The sequence below is a fragment of the Arachis stenosperma genome, chromosome 10 (assembly GCF_014773155.1).
Source record: "Arachis stenosperma cultivar V10309 chromosome 10, arast.V10309.gnm1.PFL2, whole genome shotgun sequence".
Classification (NCBI taxonomy): Eukaryota; Viridiplantae; Streptophyta; class Magnoliopsida; order Fabales; family Fabaceae; genus Arachis; species Arachis stenosperma.
In genome coordinates, this window is record NC_080386.1 from 77,421,640 (window position 1) to 77,445,099 (window position 23,460).

The window sequence follows — 23,460 nt, forward strand, 5'->3', positions numbered from 1 at the left end:
ATTTCAATTAGCTCACTTACCCCAAACAGTCTTACCATTTAATCTTCTTTTGTTTGTCCATTTTGAGCCTTGTTAATTTTTCTTTTGTTCTTAATTCACTACAAGAAAATAAGCTTTCTGCCACGCTTTTAAAGCGTGCCAAAAAGTGCAAAAAAGCGTGCCTATAGCTTTTTGTCACGCTTTTTTAGCTATTGGCACGCTTTTAAAAGGGTCACATCCGCAAGCGTGCCAGTTGCTCTATCGCCACACTTTTGTGGATCTATCGGCAAGCTTTTTTTTGGGCACGCTTTCATCTCTTGCCACGCTTAAAAAGCGTGGCCATAGGCATTAACCTATAGCTACGCTTGAGAAGCGTATCGAAAAGCGTGCATATCGCCACGCTTTTAGAAGCATGCCCAGTGGGGTAATTTTTGCTACACTTCAAAAGCGTGCCGATAGAGAAGATATGGCTACGCTTTTTAAGCATGCCGATAAGAATATGACTATAAGTTGGATCAAAATATGAGTACGCTTAAATAATGTACTAATAGCAAAAAATATGACTATAAGTTGGATCAAAATACTTAAAGCGATACTTGTTAATGAATCTTTCTAATTAAACATTGCAAAATTGTTATATAATTTTAAATCATAGTTTGAGTGACTAATTTAAATAATGGAAAAATTTTTATATAATTTTAATTTAACCAATCCAGCATACATAAACTTTCATCATATTTGTCAACAAAAAAATAAAATTTATTATTTGAAAAATACAACATACACATCTCAAAGCTGCAGGAAAAGAAAAAGTCAAAATTTGTGATTTAAAGAACAAGAAAATAGTTCTTGTGTGAAGACCAAAGCAACCTTGGCTCATTTACACCTTTCACAAGTTCTGATATGAGTGACTCCACACCTTCCTCATCAATGACCCAAAATCACTGTTTCAGCTGCCTCCTTAGCTAAAGCTTGAACCTCCTAGAATATAAAATAAATAAAATCATATTATCCATTGAATCAGTTGAAATATATCCACAATCAACAGAAACACTCAATTTTTGAAAAAGAGCATGTATAAAGGATATTCTTAATGCAAACTTCCCTGTAAGGATGTAAGAATCAGCTTTCTTTTAGTGCATAATAATACACAGAGCCTTCTTACTATGCTAATCAATATAATTCTTAGAAACTATTAAGTAATTTTGACATACATGTTGGGAGATAAATACCTTTGCAGAATTAGTCAACCTCCTTGTAATTCCATTGGCTTGTGGCGCCGTTCCTATAAAAAGGAATTTTAGTAAGACAACTACTTAATAAGTGCGGTTTTATGGAATTCAATTATATTCTAAGAACAATTACTAATCAATTCTCAAAGAAATATCTGCAAAACATGCTTGAAATTGCAGCTCCTAGTCATACCCTCATCTGAAGATGCACTGGACATCAACAAAGCATTTGCTTGAAATGAACTTTCAATCTGCAGGATTTCTTTTTCAAGGCTGATGAACCTCTCCAAAATTGCAGGTGTGCTAACGGATCGCACAAATCTAAAAAAATGCACAGCATGTCTTAATGGGATGAAAAGATTGGATTGATGTGAATTGGATGAAGGATATAGGTCATGAACGGAGCAAAAAATGGACAACATGTAGTCATCATTCAACTATTCTCCAAATCTATAAAACCAAGTAAACTAATTCCATGATTAATGTGATAGTCATCATTCAACTAGTTGAATTTCATTCATCAGTCCCTGCTTAATTAACTAATAATTAAGAACATTTAGAAATTCCTAAGTCAATATGCATTTGAAAAACCATTCCCAATCATATCTAAAGCACTTAAGCACTTTCAATGCAAAGGTAATCAACTCATTGATTCATTGATTCAGGGGATCTTCAAACTTAATTGGAAATAGAATAAGTACTCTATTGAAACCAAAGAACAAATGAAGAATCAATTACAAACACCGTGATTATCCACAAAAGAATAGAAGTGAAAAGAGGGAAAACCAGAAAAGCGGATAAGGAATAATCACCTTTCAAATGTGGCCTTGGAGAACCAGAATGCAGAATTTTTTGAAGGGAGACAATCATTTCAGAATCCACCTTTAGAGATCTCATCTTTCACAAAATGCAATCATTGAAATCAAATGTAAAAAATAAGTAGTTTATCAAACAAAATGGTGTAGCTGCATATGCAGAAAAAGTAATTTCAAATTGCTAGATATGATGTTTAATGCAGTACAATATCAAAATTTTATTCTAACCTCAGACAACATAGCTCAAAGTTCGATAGTTTGATCAATTATTCACGTATTGACAATGGACACCCTAATTATGGTGAAATATGATACACTAATAACTATAATTAGCTAGTATTGGTAGGACACAAGTGGTAGTAGTAGTTATAGTAAAAACAATTAGGTGAGGGAGATAGAAATGGCGCTTTAGAAACAATTAATCACCAAAGACAAAATTTCAATTTTCACACCACCCCAACCAATTGCTTTTAGGCTGACGGGCCTCCTTCATTATTCGTACCCCACTCCTCTTCAGCCTCATTACCATTAACGAGTACTGCACCATCTGTGGAATTGGCATCCACTACAACTGCCTCTTCCTGGCTTCTTTCCTCTCCATTATGCTCCTCTTGTGCCTCTGTATACTGCTCTTCTCCATTCTATTCAGTCAAAAGAAACAAAATGAATAAAATAAATAAAACAAAAATCTAAAACCACCACTAGGAATCTACTCAGGTATTTAATTGGCAGTACAAGGCATATATATGAGAAACTTTTGTAAGATTTTGTGAGGCGTTAGCCCTATATATTAATTTACCTCATGGTTAGAGTCTTCATTCTCTAGAGGCTCCTTGCCTTCTTCAATCTGCATGCTTCTAAAAGGTTCAACAAGGCTTATATATGTGATTTATCTGCATAGCTGATGTACTGCTCCGCAGGAGGGTAAACATTCCTTTAAAAAAAATAATAGCAAGTATTTGTTCACAGCCTAATCAGACCAACTACAAAGCTTCCAAAGACATGCAAATATATACACACACACACAAACACACATTCTCTATACTAACCTTGTTTCTGCAGCCTTAGATTCAACAGCAAGTGCAACTTGCCCGTCTTCAAATAAATTTGGATATTCCTCAGGCTCAGCCAATGATTCAGTAGCTTTTGGATAAACCTGCATAAAATATCAAATACATAAGAGAAATATACAATCGCTCAATCCAGAACTCACAAACCACAAGGAAATTGAATAAGGCCAGAAGTTCCTTCTCATGGGATCATAAACTTCCATCATGAGTAAATACTATATTACTATATATCTGAGTCATTAATCCATAGAATTAAGAGCTATATAGTTATATATACTACAAATAAGCCAATGACAATTGTTTCTCAATCAGATAAGAATTACTAAGATTAAATTTAATCACAAAACAGTAGTGTGAGTCACATATTGAGACAATTACAATTTGGTGTATGGTGCATGCTTTATAAGTGTATGCTTTTTGCCGATGATATCGTCCTTATGGGAGAGTCAAGGGAAGACCTAAATAAGAAGTTGGAGTTATGGAGAGAAGCTTTAGCAGTGTATGGTCTGCGCATAAGCCGTAGCAAGACGGAATATATGGAATGTAAGTTCAGTCTGAGAAGGGAAAACCCAAATATAGAGGTGAAGATTGGAGAAAACATCTTAGAAAAAGTTAAAAGTTTTAAGTATCTTGGGTGCATCATACAGGATAATGGAGAGATTGAACAGGATGTAAATCATAGGATCCAAGCAGGTTGGTCTAAATGGCGGAGTGCATCTGGTTTTATATGCGACAAAAAAATGCCTTTAAAACTTAAAGGTAAATTCTATCGCACCGCTATAAGACCGGCTATGCTGTATAGTACGGAGTGTTGGGCAGCTAAAGGGGAGCACGAACATAAGCTGAGTGTGGCAGAGATGAAGATGTTGAGATGGATGAGTGGTCATACACGATTGGATAAAATAAGGAATGAAGATATAAGGGAGAGAGTTGGAGTAGCACCCATTGTGGAAAAAATGGTTGAATCGCGTCTCAGGTGGTTTGGACATGTGAGAAGAAGACCGATAGAACATCCAGTCAGGAGGGTGGATGAGATGGAAGATGGACAAAGGGCAAAAGGTAGAGGAAGACCTAAGAAGACTATCCATGAGGTGGTCAAACGAGATCTACATGTAAACGGTCTCTCTGTAGACATGATACATGACAGAGCACAATGGCGTCGCTTGATTCATGTAGCCGACCCCACTTAGTGGGACAAGGCTTTGTTGTTGTTTTTTGTTGTAGTCTCTAATAAAGAATTCAATTACTATACATGAATCAAGAACAAACAGAGAAAGACACACCAAAAAAAAGAGAAAAAACCAGTTCCAATCAATAGTAAGAAAAAGCCACCAACAAAAAGAAGAACACAGACACAGACACTTACCAAAGACGAACACAGACACAACCTCACAAAACAGAAACTATGCAATCATGTAGGCACATTAAAAAGCCTCCATAGCATAAAAAAATCACATTTTGAACAAGGCACATGAATGAAAGCTGAGTTTGTTCACTCACCCAGGTACAAGAGACACCTAATTCCATAGTGGAACCTTTAATTAATTTGGACCCTGTTGTGTGCACATATGCCTCCACTATCACGCATATTTCTATATATACTAACAAATATTACACCAAACTAAATATAAAATCTACCTGCAAGACATCTTGTTGTATAGAAGACAACACAGAAGAAAGAAGCTCAATGCTGTTTCTAGCAACATCAAAAGCTTCCTTAGTTTGTTCAGGAGTAAAACTCTGCACAGGAATATCATCATGCTGAGTCTGGCATGGAAGATCAAGTTCAACCTCAAACACCGAATGCGGAGGAGTGAAAATAGGCGCCAAGCTCTCGTTGTGATGGCCAGGGAACCGAATACCCCTTGATTTCAGACTCTGAACCACAAAATGGAAACAAGCAATCAACAATAACACTAACAATAACCCACACTAGCAAATTCAACAGCTAGAGCTAGTAACTAACCCAATCAATTTAGCCTAGGATTTTGAGTTTCTAGTTTCTAGGCATGATATGATTATCAGAAATTGTCCCTTGACTTCAACTTAACAATGAAGCAGATATGCATGAAATAGGAAAAAAAGGTAGTAGTACCTTGGTGGACGAAATTGTGATTCAAATTCTTGTATCATTTGTGATCAATGTTCTAATTATGGCTCTGGTGGAATTCACAACTCCGTTCAACTAACCAGCAAGTGTACTGGGTCGTCCAAGTAATACCTTACGTGAGTAAGGGTCGAATCCACAGAGATTGTTGGTATGAAGCAAGCTATGGTCACCTTGTAAATCTCAGTTAGGCGGATTAAATATTGTTTATGGTTTTCGAAAAGATATAATAAAATAAGAAATAATAATAAAAGGGATAGAATACTTATGTAGATTCATTGAACAGTGCATAGGAATTTCAGTTAAGTATATGAAGATGCTGTATGGCTCAAGGACGCCTGCTCTCCTACTGCTTCAACTCAATCCTTCTTACTCCTTTCCATGGCAAGCTTTGTTTAGGGGTTCACCATCAACTGTGGCTACTTTCAATCCTCTCGGGGAAATATCCTATGTGGCTGTCACTCGCACAGCTAACCAGTCTGGAGGCATCACCCATGGCTGATGGCTACATCCCATCCTCGCAGTGAAAGCTAATGCTCACGCACTCTGTCACAGTACGGCCAATCACCGGTTGGTTCCCGCTCCTACTGGAATAGAATCCCTTGATTCTTTTGCGTCTGTCACTAACGCCCAGCAGGTTGCAAGTTTGAAGCACGTCACAGTCATTCATTACCGGAATCCTACTCGGAATACCACAGACAAGGTTAGACTTTCCGGATTCCCAGGATCCTACTTGGAACACCACAGACAAGGTTGGACTTTCCGGATCCTCATAAATGCCGCCATCTATCTAGCTTATACCACGAAGATTCTGTTGGGGAATCTAAGAGATACACATTCAAGCTCTGTTGCATGTAGAACGGAAGTGGTTGTCAATCACGCGCGTTCATGAGTGAGAATGATAATGAGGGTTATTTACTCATCACATTCATCATGTTCTTGGGTACGAATGAATATCTTAGAATAGGAATAAATGAAGTTTATAGGATTATAATAGTAATTGCATTGAAACTTGAGGTACAGCAGAGCTCCACACCCTTAATCTATGGTGTGCAGAAACTCCACTGTTGAAAAAATACATAAGTGAAAGAAGGTTCAGGCATGGCCGAATGGCCAGCCCTCTCCATGATCAAGTGACCGAATGATAAAAGACTTAAAGTGGTCAAAAGATGTCAAATACATTAGTTAAATGTTCTATTTATAATAAACTAGCTCCTAGGGTTTACATGAGTAAGTAATTGATGCATAAATCCACTTCCGGGGCCCACTTGGTGTATGTTTGGGCTGAGCTTGATCAATCCACGAGCTGAGGCTTCTCTTGGAGTTGAACTCCGAGTTATGACGTGTTTTGGGCGTTCAACTCCGGATCATGACGTTTTTCTGGCGTTTAACTCCAGACAGCAGCATGTACTTGGCGTTCAACGCCAAGTTACGTCGTCAATTTCCGAATAAAGTATGAACTATTATATATTGCTGGAAAGCCCTGGATATCTACTTTCCAACGCCGTTGAGAGCGCGCCAATTGGAGTTCTGTAGCTCCAGAAAATCCATTTCGAGTGCAGGGAGGTCAGATTCCAACAGCATCAGCAGTCCTTTTGTCAGCCTTTTACAGAGTTTTGCTCAAGTCCCTCAATTTCAGCCAGAATTTACCTGAAATCACAGAAAAACACACAAACTCCTAGTAAAGTCCAGAAATGTGAATTTAACATAAAAACTAATGAAAACATCCCTAAAAGTAGCTTGAACTTACTAAAAACTACCTAAAAACAATGCCAAAAAGCGTATAAATTATCCGCTCATCATACCTTGTAAGTTTCTTCATAAACAGGGAGATAGTGAAGCTCGATGGTGGATTCGCCTCAAGCCTCAATCATGATTAAAGCCTTATTGCGGTTATTAAAATGGTTTGAGGATCGTCAATTAACCTAACCATATCATCAAGAACCCTCTCAGCAGCGACTTCAGAGAAAGCCTTCTCGCAATTCTTCACGAAGGTTTCAAGCAAGACGAGGGGAATCAAACCTTTCAAGCAGCGACATCAGAGAAACCTGATAAACCATTATTTTATGATTTATATTGTGTTTAATTGAGTGGTTTTATCAAGTCTTTACCCACTTATCCATATGATTAGCATGATATTACAATTCCTTCCCAAAGTTGTTCTATAGTTGAAAAACTTGCTTCATAGAGATCTTTTTATTGTGTATTTTAATTTTCTTCTATACCATTCGATGTCGTGATCTGTGTGTTAAGTGTTTCAGGTTTCATAGGGTAGGAATAGCTTAGAGAATAGAAAGGAAGCTTGCAAAAATAGAAGGAACACAAGAAATCAAGGAGATGACCAGCGAACACCGACGCGGATGCATGGCTCACGCAACCGCGCAAAATGGAGAAAATTGTAGTGACGCGTTCGCATGCCTGACGTGAACGCGTGGATTGAAATCTGCACAGATGACGCAAATGCGTGGATGACACGTACGCGTGGCAAGGAAAAATGCCGGATGACGCGATCGTGCAGATGACGTGTACGCGTGACATGCGTGATCTACAGAATTTACATAACACATTGGGAGCGATTTTGGGCCGCGTTTTGACCCAGTTTTTGGCCCAGAAACACAGATTAAAGCCAGAAAACATGCAGAGACTCAGGGAGATTCTCATTAGGATAGTTTTTAGTTTTTAGATCTGATTTTACTCCTCCTCTAGGTTTTCACACTACACATTCATAATTCTTAGAATTTTTATTTGTTTTTGGATTTGGATATTGAGAAGAGTTGTTACCTCCGCCAAGACTTCGTCATTCTAGTTTATTTTCTTACTTTTCACTTACTCTTTCATATCCTTAATTTGTCTAGAGTTACAATTGGATTCTTTTTAGAGTTTATTAATACAAGAAATATTTTTATTTTTAATTGATCTTTTTGACTATAATTTATCATGTCTTTATTTATTTTTCCTTTTAATTTTATGAAGTCTACATTTATGATAATGGAGTAGTTTCCCAACTTGATTGGGAGTTGATTAAAAGGAGAACCTTGAGTTGGAATACTCAAGAGTCAAATTGTAATTGGGTTTATTATTGGTTGAATCTCTAGTCATTGACGCTAATACTTCCTAAGGGAGAGGATTAGAACTTGTGAATAGAAGTTGACTTCCAACTTACTTGACCTTCCTTTATTCAGTAAAGGATAATTAAGTGGAAACAACTACCAATTATCAATTGATCTTGAGAGAAATCCAACAAGGATAGAACTTCCAATTAATCTTCTCCCGGTCAAGATCTTTATTTAAATTATATAAATTCTCTTATTTATTTTCCTGTTTCTCAAACTCAAAATTTCTTGGAAAACCTATGACCAATAAGCTGCACTCTTTTGTCAAGTCGTTGGGAGACGACCTGGGATTTATACTCCCAGTATTTTATTCTAATTTTATGACAACCCTTTTAAATTGATAAGCGGATTTTCACTAGTTACGAACTGTACTTACAACGTATTTATTCCATTAAATTCTTAATCGGTCAATTTCCGCCTTCGTCAATTTTTGGCGCCGTTGCCGGGGAGTTGCAATAGTGTGCTAATTTATTGGTTAGAATTTATTTATTTGCATTTTATTTTATTTTGTTTTATCGCCATAAGCTGTATGTTTCTTTCGTTGAATGACGCGTTCACTACCTGATCTGAGCTTAGCCACTTTTGATCCTGAAATCGAAAGAACTCTTTCACGTATTAGGCAAGCTCGACGTCAGTTAGCCTCTGAGGGTGGTGAAGTGATTGTTATCGATTCACCAGCCTCATCTGAGGGCAAATCTGAACCGCCATTTGAGGAAGAAACAAGCTCATTTACCACTGATTCAGTTGATTCACGTGCAAGTAACATGGCAGAACCTAGGAGGATTACTCTCCAGGAAGCTGGAGCCCCAGATTTTACACTGCATCCGTATCAAGTGCATCACCCAACGGTAGCTGCAGATTTTAAACTGAAAACTGCACTAATCAACTTGCTGCCCAAGTTTCATGGCTTTCCTGCTCTAGAGCCTATTAAGCACCTTAGGGATTTCCAGACAGCCTGTTCTACTGTTAGGCGTCATGGTGTGGATGAAAATCATATTCTGTTAACTGCCTTCCCATTTTCTCTTGAGAGAAAGGCGAGGAAATGATACTACACCCAACCTGAAGTGACTGTTACTAACTGGGATACGCTTAGAAGAGAATTTTTGGAGAAATACTTTCCAGCTGAAGTTACTGATAGATTGAGGAAAGAAATTTCTATGATTATTCAAGGCAAATCCGAGACTCTCTACAAATATTGGGAGCACTTCAACAATCTCCTGGACGCATGCCCCTATCACATGATCAACAAGATGGTGTTGATCAGCTACTTCACACAAGGCATAAAGCCTCAGGATAAGACCACATTGGAAGGTGCTAGTAATTGTTCTATGAAAAAGTACAAGACCGAAGATGAAGCATGGCAATTGATCAGCGACTTAGCTGAGTCCACTAGGAATCACAAGCATAGGTACAGCCACTCAAAAGCTGTTGCTGAAGTTTCTTCTAGCAAAGAGACTTCTACTCTGACCCAGAGTATATATGAAATGACCAACCTACTGAAACAGATGCAGTTGAATCAACAATAGGCACAACAAGCTCAGCCTCCCCCGCCACAACAAAGCCAACAGTTGGTTCCACAAAGAGTATGCGGGATCTGTACTGATTATAGTCATGATACCGATGAATGTCCGCAGCTCCAACAGAAAGACAACACTGTGGCAGCCACTCACAACTTCTATGATCGCCCAAATCAAGGATACAATCATGGTGGCAACTACAACCAAGGTGGCAACTATAACCATGGATGGCAGGACAATTCCAACCAAAGTTGGAGAGACAATTCTAACCATGGTTGGAGGGACAACTATAATAGAAGAGGCAAAGATAACAATGGAAACCAAAGGTGGAATAACAATAACAACAACAGACAGTAGAATCAGAACCAACCTTACAGAGCCCCTCACCTAAGACAGTCTTAAAGACCCCAGCACAACCAACAACAAGTACCTCAGATCACTTATTCAAATTCCTCATCAAATGACGAGATGCTCCGTTCTCTCGCACAAGGACAACAAGACATGCACACACAGCTGAGTCTACTTTGAATGATCTAACTGCCACTTTACAAGCTCTTGTCTCCCGGTTAGATTCATCACCTAGTTCCACCAATCAACCTGCAAGCTCTAGTGGAATTCTTTCTCAACCTCTACCTAACCCCAAGGATGGCATCAATGCCATCACTTTGAGGTCCGGAACCACATGGCGGGAGAGGAACCAGGAGGAGCCAAGCTCAACAGTACACGTCCCAGCTGAGGATGTGGTGGAAGTGGAAGATGCTGAAGAGGAAGAGGACGTACAAAACATAGTTGAAGAAGAAGCAGCTCAACCACAGAATGAAACACCAAAGGATGCAGAAGCTGCAAACAATGCCCTCCCTATTCCCTTCCCATAACTTGCAAGTAAGCCCAGAAAGCAGATGGAACTTGATCCCAAAATGGTAGAAATATTAAAAAAGGTTGAGGTAACTGTTCTCTTTTTTGATGTTATTCAGCAGGTACCTAAATACGTAAAGTTTTTAAAAGATTTGTGCATACATAAAGATAAAATTAATAAATTTGAAACTATTCCTTTAGATAGTTCTATATCTGCTTTAATGGGAAATATACCTAAAAAATGTAGTGATCCAGGTCCATGTATGGTTAACTGTACCATTAGAGGTGTAATTTTTTCTGACTGCGTGTGTGATTTAGGAGCGTGCGTGAGTATTATGCCTTCGTCTATATATGATGCTTTGAGGCTCCCTCCCTTAAAAAGGTCGGCAGCTCGTTTTGTGTTAGCAGATAAGAGCATTATTACAGTGGCTGGAATTGCTGAAAATGTATTGGTGAGCATTAAGGGGCTCACATTTTCTATTGACTTCTATATCTTGGAGATGCCCCCAAAATGACTCAGGAAAGCCGTCATCCATCCTACTTGGAAGACCCTTCTTGAAGACTTCAAAGTTCAAGCTGGATGCCTTTTCAGGAACCTATTCCTTTGAGATATACGGCCGAGCAGTGAGCTTCAATCTGAATGAAGCTATGAAGCATCCTCCAGAAGATCATTCAGTATTCCAATGCGACATTATTGATGAGATTGTAGCTGCAGTTCACTAGGAGGAAATAGAAGAGAAGCACATGGAGCAAGGTCCAAGTGTGGGGACATCTTCTGAACAAAATGAGGATGCCTTACCATTATCATTAGCTCCAGAAGGTCCAGAGCCTAGCCATGAGCAGAAATTGGAATTAAAGCCCCTTCTTTCGCACCTCAAATATGCTTACCTTGAGGATAAGCAGAAGTTCCCAGTTATCATTGCAAGGGAGCTCACTTCCCAACAGGAAGAACAACTTCTAAGTGTGTTGAGGAAGCATAAAAAAGCAATTGGATGAAACTTGGCGGATATAGTAGGCATCAGCCCTCAAGTTTGTGAACACAGAATATTCTTAGAAGAAGGAGCAAAGCCTGTCCGTCAGCCTCAAAGAAGATTGAATCCCACCATCTTAGAAATTTTCAAGAAAGAAGTAACCAGACTACTTAAAGCAGATATCATTTACCCCATTTCAGATAGCGAATGGGTCAGTCCAGTACAAGTGGTGCCCAAGAAGTCTGGAGTCACAACAGTGAAGAATGAGCATGGAGAGCTTCTGACAACCAGAGTGCAGAATTCATGGAGAGTTTGCATTGACTATAAGCGTCTAAACCAAGCCACTCACAAGGATCACTACCCCTTACCTTTTATTGATCAGATGCTTGATCGCCTGTCAGGTAAATCTCATTATTGCTTTTTGGATGGTTATACAGGTTATTTTCAAATCCATATAGCTCCTGAAGATCAGGAAAAGACTACTTTTACATGTCCTTTTGGAACTTATGCTTATAATAGAATGCCCTTTGGCCTATGCAATGCACCAGCTACTTTCCAAAGGTGTATGATGAGTCTTTTATCTGATCTCATAGAGAACTGTATGGAAGTTTTTATGGATGACTTTAGCGTATATGGTAATTCATTTAGCCTTTGCTTGGATAGTTTATCTAGAGTTTTAGACAGGTATGTTAGTTCAAACCTTGTTTTAAATTTTGAAAAATGTCACTTTATGGTCAAACAGGGTATTGTTCTGGGACACATTGTTTCTAATACTGGTATCTCTGTAGATCCAGCAGAGGTAGATGTCATTTCCAGTTTACCTTATCCTTCCTCCGTGAGGGAAGTCCGTTCGTTCCTTGGCCACGCAGGTTTTTACAGGAGATTTATTAAGGACTTCAGTAAGGTAGCATTGCCATTATCCAGACTACTACAGAAAGATATTGAGTTTGAGTTCAGTGAGGATTGCATACAAGCGTTTGATAAGCTGAAGATTGCCCTGGCTCAAGCTCCGATTGTGAGAGGCCCAGACTGGAGCCAGCCATTTGAAATCATGTGTGATGCCTCCAATCACGTAGTAGGAGCAGCGCTGGCTCAACGCGAAGGTAAGGATCCTTTTGTAATTGCTTATGCATCTAAAACCATTATTTTATGATTTATATTGTGTTTAATTGAGTGGTTTTATCAAGTCTTTACCCACTTATCCATATGATTAGCATGATATTACAATTCATTCCCAAAGTTGTTCTATAGTTGAAAAACTTACTTCATAGATATCTTTTTATTGTGTATTTTAATTCTCTTTTATACCATTCGATGCCGTGATCCATGTGTTAAGTGTTTCAGGTTTCATAGGGCAGGAATGGCTTAGAGAATGGAAAGGAAGCTTGCAAAAATAGAAGGAACACAAGAAATCAAGGAGATGACCAGCGAACACCGACGCGGACGCATGGCTCACGCGACTGCGCGAAATGGAGAAAATTGCAGTAACGCGTTCGCATGCCTGACGTGAACGCGTGGATTGAAATCTGCACGGATGACACGAACGCGTGGCAAGAAAAAACGCCGGACGACGCGATCGTGCGGATGACGCATACGCGTGACATGCGCGATTTATAGAATTTACAGAACACGTTGGGAGCGATTTTGGACCGCATTTTGACCTAGTTTTTGGCCCAGAAACACATACTAAAGCCGAAAAACTTGCAGAGACTCAGGGAGATTCTCATTAGGATTGTTTTTAGTTTTTAGATCTAATTTTACTCCTCCTCTAGGTTTTCACACTACACATTCATAATTCTTAGAATTTTTATTTGCTTTTGGATTTGGATATTGAGAAGAGTTGTTACCTCCGCCAAGACTTCGTCATTCTAGTTTGTTTTCTTACTTTTCACTTACTCTTTCATATCCTTAATTTGTCCAGAGTTACAATTGAATTCTTTTTAGAGTTTATTAATACAAGAACTATTTTTATTTTTAATTGATCTTTTTTACTATTTTTTATCATGTCTTTATTTATTTTCCCTTTTAATTTTATGAAGTCTACATTTATGATAATGGAGTAGTTTTTCAACTTGATTGGGAGTTGATTAAAAGGAGAACCTTGAGTTGGAATACTTAAGAGTCAAATTGTAATTGGGTTTATTGTTGGTTGAATCTCTAGTCACTGACGCTAATCTTTCCCAAGGGAGAGGATTAGAACTTGTAAATAGAAATTGACTTCCAACTTACTTGACCTTCCTTTATTTAGTAAAGGATAACTAAGTGGAAACAACTACCAATTATCAATTGATTTTGAGAGAAATCCAACAAGGATAAAACTTCCAATTAATCTTCTCCCGGTCAAGATCTTTATTTAAATTATATAAATTCTCTTATTTATTTTCCTATTTCTCAAACTCAAAATTTCTTGAAAAACCTCTGACCAATAAGCTGCACTCTTTTGTCAACTCGTTGGGAGACAACCTGAGATTTATACTACCAGTATTTTTATTCTAATTTTGTGACAATCCTTTTAAATTGATAAGCGGATTTTCACTAGTTAAGAACTGTACTTGCAACGTATTTATTCTATTAAATTCTTAATCAGTCAATTTCCGCCTCCGTCAAAACCCTAAACCATGAATCGAATATTTACCGCTGACGCCAGCGATGCATCCGACGCCAAGCTCGACAGAGACGCCACCGATCGTTTCCTATAAACACCAGAGACGTCGGCACTAGCAGAATGATGGTTGGCACTGACAGGTTGTCGCTGACGAGTGGTGCTGATGAGTTGCGCTAACGAGTGGTGCTGATGGTTGGCGCCACGCGTGAGAGAGGGAGACGGCGGCATGGGGCATGAGCGACGAGGGACGGATGGATGTAGGTGCTACAACGGGCTGGAGGGAGGGGTTGTGACGGGTTGTGTGAGGGAGATAATAGCGTTGTTGGGAGAAGGAGTTAGAGTTGCAGAGATGAGAAGGGTGAGTGACGGCGTGATTTTCAAAACCAACACTTCTAGTCTACGGTTAAAACATAAAACTTGCAGAGACTAAACTTTGGAAGGAGGGAACTCTATCGGTACGCTTTTGTAAGGTGCCCAAATAAACATAAGATATGGACACGCTTTAAAAAGGTGACCATTGAAAAACTAACTAGCCACACTTTTTAAGCGTGCCGGTTTCTCTCTATGGCTACGCTTTTCAAGCGTGGCAAAAAAAGCGTGGCCAAATCACAAATCAGTAGCCACCCTCATAAAAGCGTGCCGATTTTCTTCTATGGCCACGCTTTTCAAACGTGACAAAAAAAGCGTGGCCAAATCCCAAATCAGTGGCCACCCTCGCAAAAGCGTGCCCATAGACCACTTTTGGGCACGCTTTAAAAGTGTGGCAAGAAAAAAGGGTGCCGACAGGCCTTTTTTTCTTGTAGTAATTATAGCAAACTACTAGCCTCAAGTGAAAAATCAATAAATATCCTTAATTTGGATCTTTGATTAGTTTAGGTTAGTGAGATTGTGTAATGCTAATCAATTGTCATTCTCATAAAAGCGTGATTATTGACCTTTTTGGCCATGCTTACTTTTGAAGTATAGCAAGAAAAAGTATAGCCAAAATTCTAACCAATCACCATTCTCATAAAAGCGTAGTCATTGACCCTTTTTTACCATACTTTTAAAGCGTAACAAGAAAAAAACATGGCAACAGGCCTTTTTTCTTATAGTGCATATAAGGTTAGTATGGGATGCTTATTTTTTGAGTTAGCACCATAGAAAATCTTTCTTTTTATATTAACTAGTGTATGTTCTCGTGCCCTTGGGATAATACATAAAATTAAATTATATAAAGTTTTTCTATTAAAAAATTAAACAAAAAAATATGGAGTAATTATTATAAATATTTTATAATTTAAAAATATTAAAAATAATTAGTATTTATTTTAATCAATTTGGATTGGTTGAATGGCCATCTCATTTGTTCGCTGAAGCAAGTATTTGGAGTTTAAATCTCACTTTGTGTGTGTAACAATTCATTAGTTAGCGACAAACCCTTAAGAATAAAGCATTAATACGTGGTGGATTAGTCCTCGCCTGCCGAGTTAGGAAATTCTAGAAAAAAATTATATCTGTCTTTAAAATAAATTAATTTTTCATTAATAGCAATACTTATGGACTTTCATCTTTGTTGAAATTTACCTGAGATAATTTTATTTGTTGGTATTGTATTCATTCTTGAAGTTAAAACAATATGATCAATATTGTTGCTTGTTAAAATTTCACATTTTATGACATAATTTTTAAATTTTTAAACATATAGATTTATGTCATTAAAAAGTTATTAGATTGATTAATATTTCTTAGTAACATGGTGTACCGAAATATCATCGTTAAGTATTAGTTAGTGTGAAGAGAAACCAATAATCATTTTTATTATTCAATATATAATTTAGAAAAGTTTTTAAACGTACCCGAAATACTGGTGTTTCAGTAACCCTAACAGTTGAGTTTAATAAATATATATTATATATTTTTATAATTAAGATAAACAGCTAAAATTATTAGAACACTGGTGTACTTGATACACTTAAAATTCTTTCTATAATTTATTCTATTAAAAATAAATTAGTATTTTATGAACTGATAAATATATTTCTTTTTAATTTTTTACACCATTTTTTTATAATATTTGTCATTAAAAAATAGAAAATGACCATGCTATCTATAATATGATGTATAAAATAATTTCTTATCTTAAAATTAATTTTGGTTAGTGAGATAATATTCAAAATATTTTTTATTTTTATTCAAATTTAAATTTAAATTTAGAATTGATTAATTCATCTTTTTTAAATTTTAATAACAAAAATAAAATTGATTAGGTGCAAAATATTGAGTGTTTAATAATTTCAATTATTTAAGTTTTAGTTACCAAAAATTGAGTTAAAAATTAATTATAAACTTAATAGTCGGTAATATATATTATATTAGTATGTAAATAATAATATCTAATATATTAATTATTTATTTTTTGACACGGCTAATGTATAATCTATAGAAAATTGATTTATTCTCAGAAAAAATTTTCATAAATTTTATAGTATGTGAAAATGGTGATCTCATATTTTATTATTATTTAAAAAATTATTCATAATTTTTTAATTATGTAATTAACTTAATTAATAACCTTTATTATACTTAAAAAATATCAATTTATACTATTTACATAATTTTTTACTACTAATAAATAAGTAGGTATTTGCACTATTATACTTATTGTCTTAGCTGGCGTGGCAGGTCCCTTTCCATCCCTCACTCCCGTTTTAAAAAAATGCCCTCATCCCTTCTTTGTCTTTGCAAGTCCTTGTTTAATTATCCTCTTAGAAAATGCAGATCTCATCGTATCTATGAATATTCTTTAAAAAAATTGACACAAAAAGGCATAATATAATAATTATATATTAATCAATTCAATATAATCCAACACAATTCATAACATATTTATTATAAAAAATAGCATTTTAAAAGAAAAAAACATAAAAACATATTCTAACATAATTTTTTGAGACGATACTGAACGACGTAGTGATAGACTTAAAAGGTAGAGAAAGTAAGTTAGAGAGAGAGAAAAAAAGAGAGAATCGAGGCTCAGAATGAGTTTAAAAGAAAAAGAAAGAATTCGAATTAGAAGCAAGAATTAGGGTTACTAAATTCAAGAAATGGATTTATGTATATATAAATTAGAATAAATTAATAATTTTATATTCGCGTGTATTTAATGGGTCATATGGGGTGGGTACTTATGCCCGTGTCCCCATCTATTTTTGCGTGGCGGGTTGTGGGGATTTTACCCCATCTAGCCCTAAAACGCAAATAATTCTCGCAAATACCTATTTCTACTATTTTTGTGATCATCCATAGTCCTAGCATTCATTGGTTTGTGACGTGAAGTTATTCCAGCTATTTAGTAAATTTTTAGATAATCAAAGTTTAGATTATATCGTTTTTTAAAGTTACATGTATTCTTGTTATAACAATATAACATTTATGTAGCAACTGAAATTTAATTGTCAATATAAAAATTATATATAATATCATATCGTAATCAAATAAGTGTTTAATTAAAGAATTTAATATTTATATAATATAATAAAATAAATTAAAATTTGAATTTAATCATAGTAAGTGCTAAAGTTTAAATTTTCATAAATCAAATTTTATTATTTTTTTTGTCAAAGTAAATTATGCAATAAAAAAAATTCATAAAAATATTATTGATGATCAAATAATAGAAATAAGATCATATTAATTATATTTATATAATAATCTAAAATTATAAAATTAAATATTCATCTCTCCCCCTCTCTCTCACACACATATATATATAAAAAATAATCTATTCATAAATAAAAAAACTAAAAAAATTATTTTTAAAATTTGAATATACAGATAAAAAAATAAATTATAATTTATAAAAATTATTTCTAAAATTTATTACATAAATAATAAAATTGTAAAAGTCATGTATCTATATACATGAAATTATATTAAATTATAAAATATCTAGATATTTAATTAACCTAATTAATTAGTTGTAATTAATTTAATTTAATAATTTAAAAAAAATTAAATAACACTTTTTAGAAATATGCCAATCCAAATAATCTAGATTGAAGATAAAAAAATATAATCAAATTATATAACACAACATAATATTTTTAGAATTTTTTTATAGTAAATCTAATGCCATATATTTATCATCATATGTGGTATAATAATTTAATTTCACAATTAGTTAAACTTTGTTTTTGTGAAAAAAAATCATAGTATTTATTTTAAAAAATATTTACTCACTATTATAATTTAAATAGGATATAAAATAGATATTAAACTAATTTCTTTTAATAATTATTCAATCACAAATATCCATTAGCGACATGAGATTTAAGAGTATACAAAATAAATATAACACCTACAATCTTTACATTAACAAGATAAAATGATCATCATAAACCTTTTAGCACAATTAAACAGAATAATACATAATAATAATAAAGAAACAATCAAATCCAAAAAAGTTATAAAACACCTATCATGCACTGCGAATGTTAGTATTGAAAAAGATTTAACTATTTATTCTTTTATTAGCCATCTTTTTATCTATTCTGCACTTCATCTACGAATATATCAAAGACTAAATCCATGCTTAAGTCTTTTAAAATCTCATATATTCTTGACAAACACAATATTATTATGCATCGTCCATACACACCAAAAAATTGAAAATAACAAAATTATCCATCTTTTCTTTATAGAAACTACTGAATGAAAGAATCGCTGGTAAAAAGATGAGGTTATCTTATAATATATATGACTTTTTATGATGATAAAATAAAAATAAAATGCATGAAATAATATTGTGTATATTAAATTAATTTTAATTTTTTTAATAACCAGATTTATCATAACATAACTGATAAACAATCACAGTTAATACGGATTAGATATGTTTTGGGTATAATATACGTTTTAATATTTTATATGAAACAATATTAGTTTTAATTTATATATTTATTATTGGGTATTAAAAATAAAAAGTATTTGTATTGTTAGCCATTTTTCTAATCAGTTTCCATCTGATAATACTATACATTGACATAATCATTGGAGAATTAATTTTAGGAAGTTAACATACAATACAGTATTTAGTTACCACAAAAGTATTTTTATACATATAATTATCAATCAATTATTTATGGCTTTTGATGAAAAAATATATTCAACATAGATATTATTTGTTATGTAAAAGATAACAAACTGACAAAAAAATTAATTAATTACAACAGGTATATTCATTTTTATAAATATTCTTCTATCCAATACTATAAAAAATACCATGAGCACTCTGAATTACTACAGGTTCAACTGCCATCGGCAGAGTATAATGCCTAAATTGAGATATTTTTGGACATAATATTCGTCAAACAAATAATTAATGAATTCTTATCCATGCCTTATCATTTTGAGTACATTTATACATAAAAGAAATTACATAAAGAAAAAAAAAAGAAAAAGAAAAAGAAAAGATGAATTGAAATAGCAAAATGATAAAAATGATTATTCTTATAATTTTATGTGACTATCTATATATAGAAGAATAGAAGACCATGATTATCTAACAAAATTAATTTGTATTTATTGTATTCAATTTCAATAAGTAAAAAAAAAAAAATCTTATTTTAGCTTAATCCTTAATTCACATGATTTGAACTTAACAGTATGATTTGATTTGATTTAATTATTAGTAAAAAATAACTCGATTGCCTATTTTATTCCTAAATTTATTATTTTAATAATTAATAAATTAATCAAATCAATTAATTAATATAGATAATTAGTATAATTAATTTAGTTTAATAAATTAAAAAATAAATTAAAAAATACTAACAGAATATTAAAAAAATAATTAAAAAAATACTACTAAATCAAATTGATATAAATCGTGTGATATTTAAATATTTAATCAAATTAATTAGTTGGTATGATTAGTTTATCGTAATAATTTATATTTAATGAGTTAAAAGAAATAAATTAGACAACATTCTTAAAAACATACTACGTCAGCTTTATTATTAAGTGTAGAAACTCAATTTTTATATAATAGAATAGATAAAATAGATATTTAAAAAGTAGAATAATCTTTTTTTTTTGATTAGTAGAATAATCCTTTTAATTAATTGTTTAAATTTCTTTTATTTTTTCCCTTAGAAAAGACAAACCCGAAGATGTACGATAAAATGGTTGGCTATATATGTGGATGTGCTTATGTAGCATAATATAATAAAATATTTTTGTATTTGACCATTTTAACCGGATAGAAAGAGCCACAATTTAAATATAAATTTATTTATATCTAAAATTATATTTATTATATTTTGTGGTACTATTGGGTCAATATTTTTTGTGGTCTTGACACCATGTAGGAATGTGAAGAGGAGGAACGAATTAAGGTTACGGCCGAAGAAGTGAAAACAACGAGTAGTGGGTCCATTGGGCCCGTGACATTTTCGAAGTTCTCTCTGTTTGTGTTCCCGCCATATAAATTCAATCACTTCGCGGGCATTGTATATCTAGGCCGGCCATGACCCACATTTCGTGTCCCATGTATTTAATTTCTTATCAACCAAACTTATTATGACCCCAAAAAAACACAGCTAATATATATTGGAACGACTCTGCTAAGTAGACAATAAAATTTTTGAATAATGCGAATAATGAATTGTACTCTTGATTCATAGAAAGATAAAAAAAAAAAAAAATAGTCCATCACAAATTACTCTCCTAAAAATTATATTTTCACATTTTACATTTTAACAATTCACTTTATAATTCTTTTACCATCCAATATCTTTCTTCAAACTTTCATTGCGCCGTCGATCTCTCCCTTACCAGCCAACCTCAGCGCCGTCAAATTGTTTCTCCGTCAAGAACGTCGATTTAGAATAAAAATAACCATTTACGTACATAGTAAAATAAATATCTAGCAAATTTTATTGTATCTATTTAAATCCAATCTAGATGTTTATTTTTCCTGCAAACAAAATTTTTATTTTTCATGCAAATGGCATGTTTGTTCTTAATGCTAATCATATTTGGAAAAAGGAGAAGAAGAAGAGGAAGAAGAGGAGGAGGAGAACCACGACGGTGGAAGGAGCATGGCGACAAGACAATGCGCCTCGCCGCCAAAGAATTGTGAGGCAGCAGCAGCGGCGCCCGTGGAACGCAAGATAACCGCAGTGGCGCATGGAGAACGCGTGCCGCGGCCGCGACAACTTGGATGACGACGATGAGTAGAGTTGGTGGTCGACACAGCGACAGCATCAAGAACTCAGTGGTGACGATGATGACCGTTGAGGGAGAGATCGACGTTGGTGAGAGGGCTGGTGGGGTGCAAAACGACAGTCCTGAGAGGGGTTGGAAGAGAAGCTGGTGCAGTGGGCTGGCGGTGTTCTTCTGCGTCTAAATGTCTATCTCCGGTGACGATGGTGAGATATGGTCGTGGACCTGAGAGGGACTAGCGCGAACGTTGGAATTGTGGTTATGGTGGGATTAGAAGTAACTGTACGTAGTGTGAATATGTTTAGGTGCTAATCCTAATTTTTCAAATTTTAAAATCTAATAATAATTATTTAATTAATTGAAATGCTAGATTTTAAAGTCAATTTTACCTTTTTTTAATCTTTGTTTACGTTGTTCACTATATACATTATTTTTCTATACTTTTTCATATTGGAACCCTAGCAAATGGCAAATTCTACATACATAGAGGATACTTGTCCTTAGGAGTGTTTTCGGATGGAATGAAATTCGCAAATCTGCGGTATTTATTTATATTCAATTTGTAATTTACGAATATGATCTGATTAGATTCAATTCGTACTCTAATTAGATCGGATATCGGATATCACATCTATATCTGCGAATCCGCACTAAATAATAAATAATATATATTATATTTATATTTTATTTCAATTAATAATTATTATTTATATATATTGTATAATTTTATCTTTATTATTTAAAAAAATTGGTTTAATAATATTTTAGGAATAAACATATTTAAAAGAATGAAAACATGAACTTTATTAGAGTAAAAAATTATTTTATTGACTTTTTATATAGAAACAACCTTTTTTTAATATTTTTTATTTTACGGATATAGATCCTATAGGATTGGATCCGAGCATAAAAAGTTTAAATAATTGAATCCAGACCAACAAATTTAGCGTAAATTAGATTGAAATTTTAGTCATACTCAATCAAATCACAAACACCACTATTTGTATTACTGAAATACCTTTGAAAAGTGAAAACACGCTCTGTTGAGAGTAAATATTAAATGTCTCTTTGAATTATTTAACCAAATTTGAATTTTTTAATTAAAAAATATTTAAAAAATTAAACTTATTTCAATACTCTTATCTATCTTCTATCTATTATCTATCTATTATATAAAAGAAAATATGAAGATAGTTTAATATCTACATTTTTTTAACATATTATTCATTATATTTAATTTATAAAATAAAATCTTTTGTTACATACTATCTTAACTAATTTTAAAAATTTTAAATTCATCATCATCATTTAACTTCGGTGCATTCTGGATTTAATTTTGATGCATTCTAATCTTAACTTGTTTTAAATTAAGTTTGTTTGTGTGTTATCATCATTAAAAATTTTTGGTATATTCTGTATTTAAACTGTTATACATATAAAAAAAGGACAATAATAAAGACAATAACGATTACGATGATAATAATAATAATGACGGAGGAAGAGGAGGAGAAAAAGAAAGCAGAAAATTGAAAACATTCAAATGAAAAAAGAAGGAGGAGAAGGGGATGGAGGTGGTGGTGTAGTGGTGGTGGTGGTGACGACGATGATAACGAAAGAAAAAAAATGAGAAAAAAAGAGGAGGAGGAGGAGAAAATGATGATAATGGAGAAGAAGAATGAGGAGGAGGAGTTTTGAGTTATCATTTAATAACTTCGGTGCATTCTAGATTTAATTTCGGTGCATTCTGGTCTGAACTTGTTTTGAACTAAATTTGTTTGTGTATCGTCATCATTAAGGAATTTCGGTGCATTCTTATACATATAAGAAGAAGACGACGATAATGACAATAACGATAACCATAATGATAATAGAGGAGGAGGAAAAGGAAGGAGGAGATTGAAGAAATTCAAATGAAAAAAGAAAGAAGAGGAAGATGAGGAAGAGGAGGAGGAAGAGATGGAGGTGATGGCATGGTGGTGACAACGACAAT

The 23,460-nt window shown here is 33.9% G+C and overlaps 1 protein-coding gene, 1 long non-coding RNA gene and 1 pseudogene across 2 annotated transcripts; all 3 read right to left on the reverse strand.

Moving 5' to 3' along the window:
* Nucleotides 1–801: 801 nt before the first annotated feature.
* LOC130954594 (uncharacterized) lies at nucleotides 802–2,233 on the reverse strand. Its single transcript, XR_009076359.1, has 4 exons — nucleotides 2,024–2,233; nucleotides 1,405–1,532; nucleotides 1,212–1,264; nucleotides 802–960 (listed from the first exon to the last, which is right to left on the reverse strand). It is a non-coding gene; the product is annotated as an uncharacterized LOC130954594 (long non-coding RNA).
* Nucleotides 2,234–2,374: 141 nt separating this feature from the next.
* LOC130954592 (coatomer subunit beta'-2-like) lies at nucleotides 2,375–2,888 on the reverse strand. The gene is made up of 2 exons (XM_057881351.1): nucleotides 2,826–2,888; nucleotides 2,375–2,667 (listed from the first exon to the last, which is right to left on the reverse strand). Exons 1-2 carry the CDS (start codon nucleotides 2,877–2,879, stop codon nucleotides 2,497–2,499), a joined length of 225 nt encoding a protein of 74 aa, XP_057737334.1. The 5' UTR covers nucleotides 2,880–2,888; the 3' UTR covers nucleotides 2,375–2,496.
* A 14-nt stretch (nucleotides 2,889–2,902) lies between these two features.
* LOC130957255 (TOM1-like protein 1) lies at nucleotides 2,903–9,082 on the reverse strand (annotated as a pseudogene).
* Nucleotides 9,083–23,460: the final 14,378 nt, after the last annotated feature.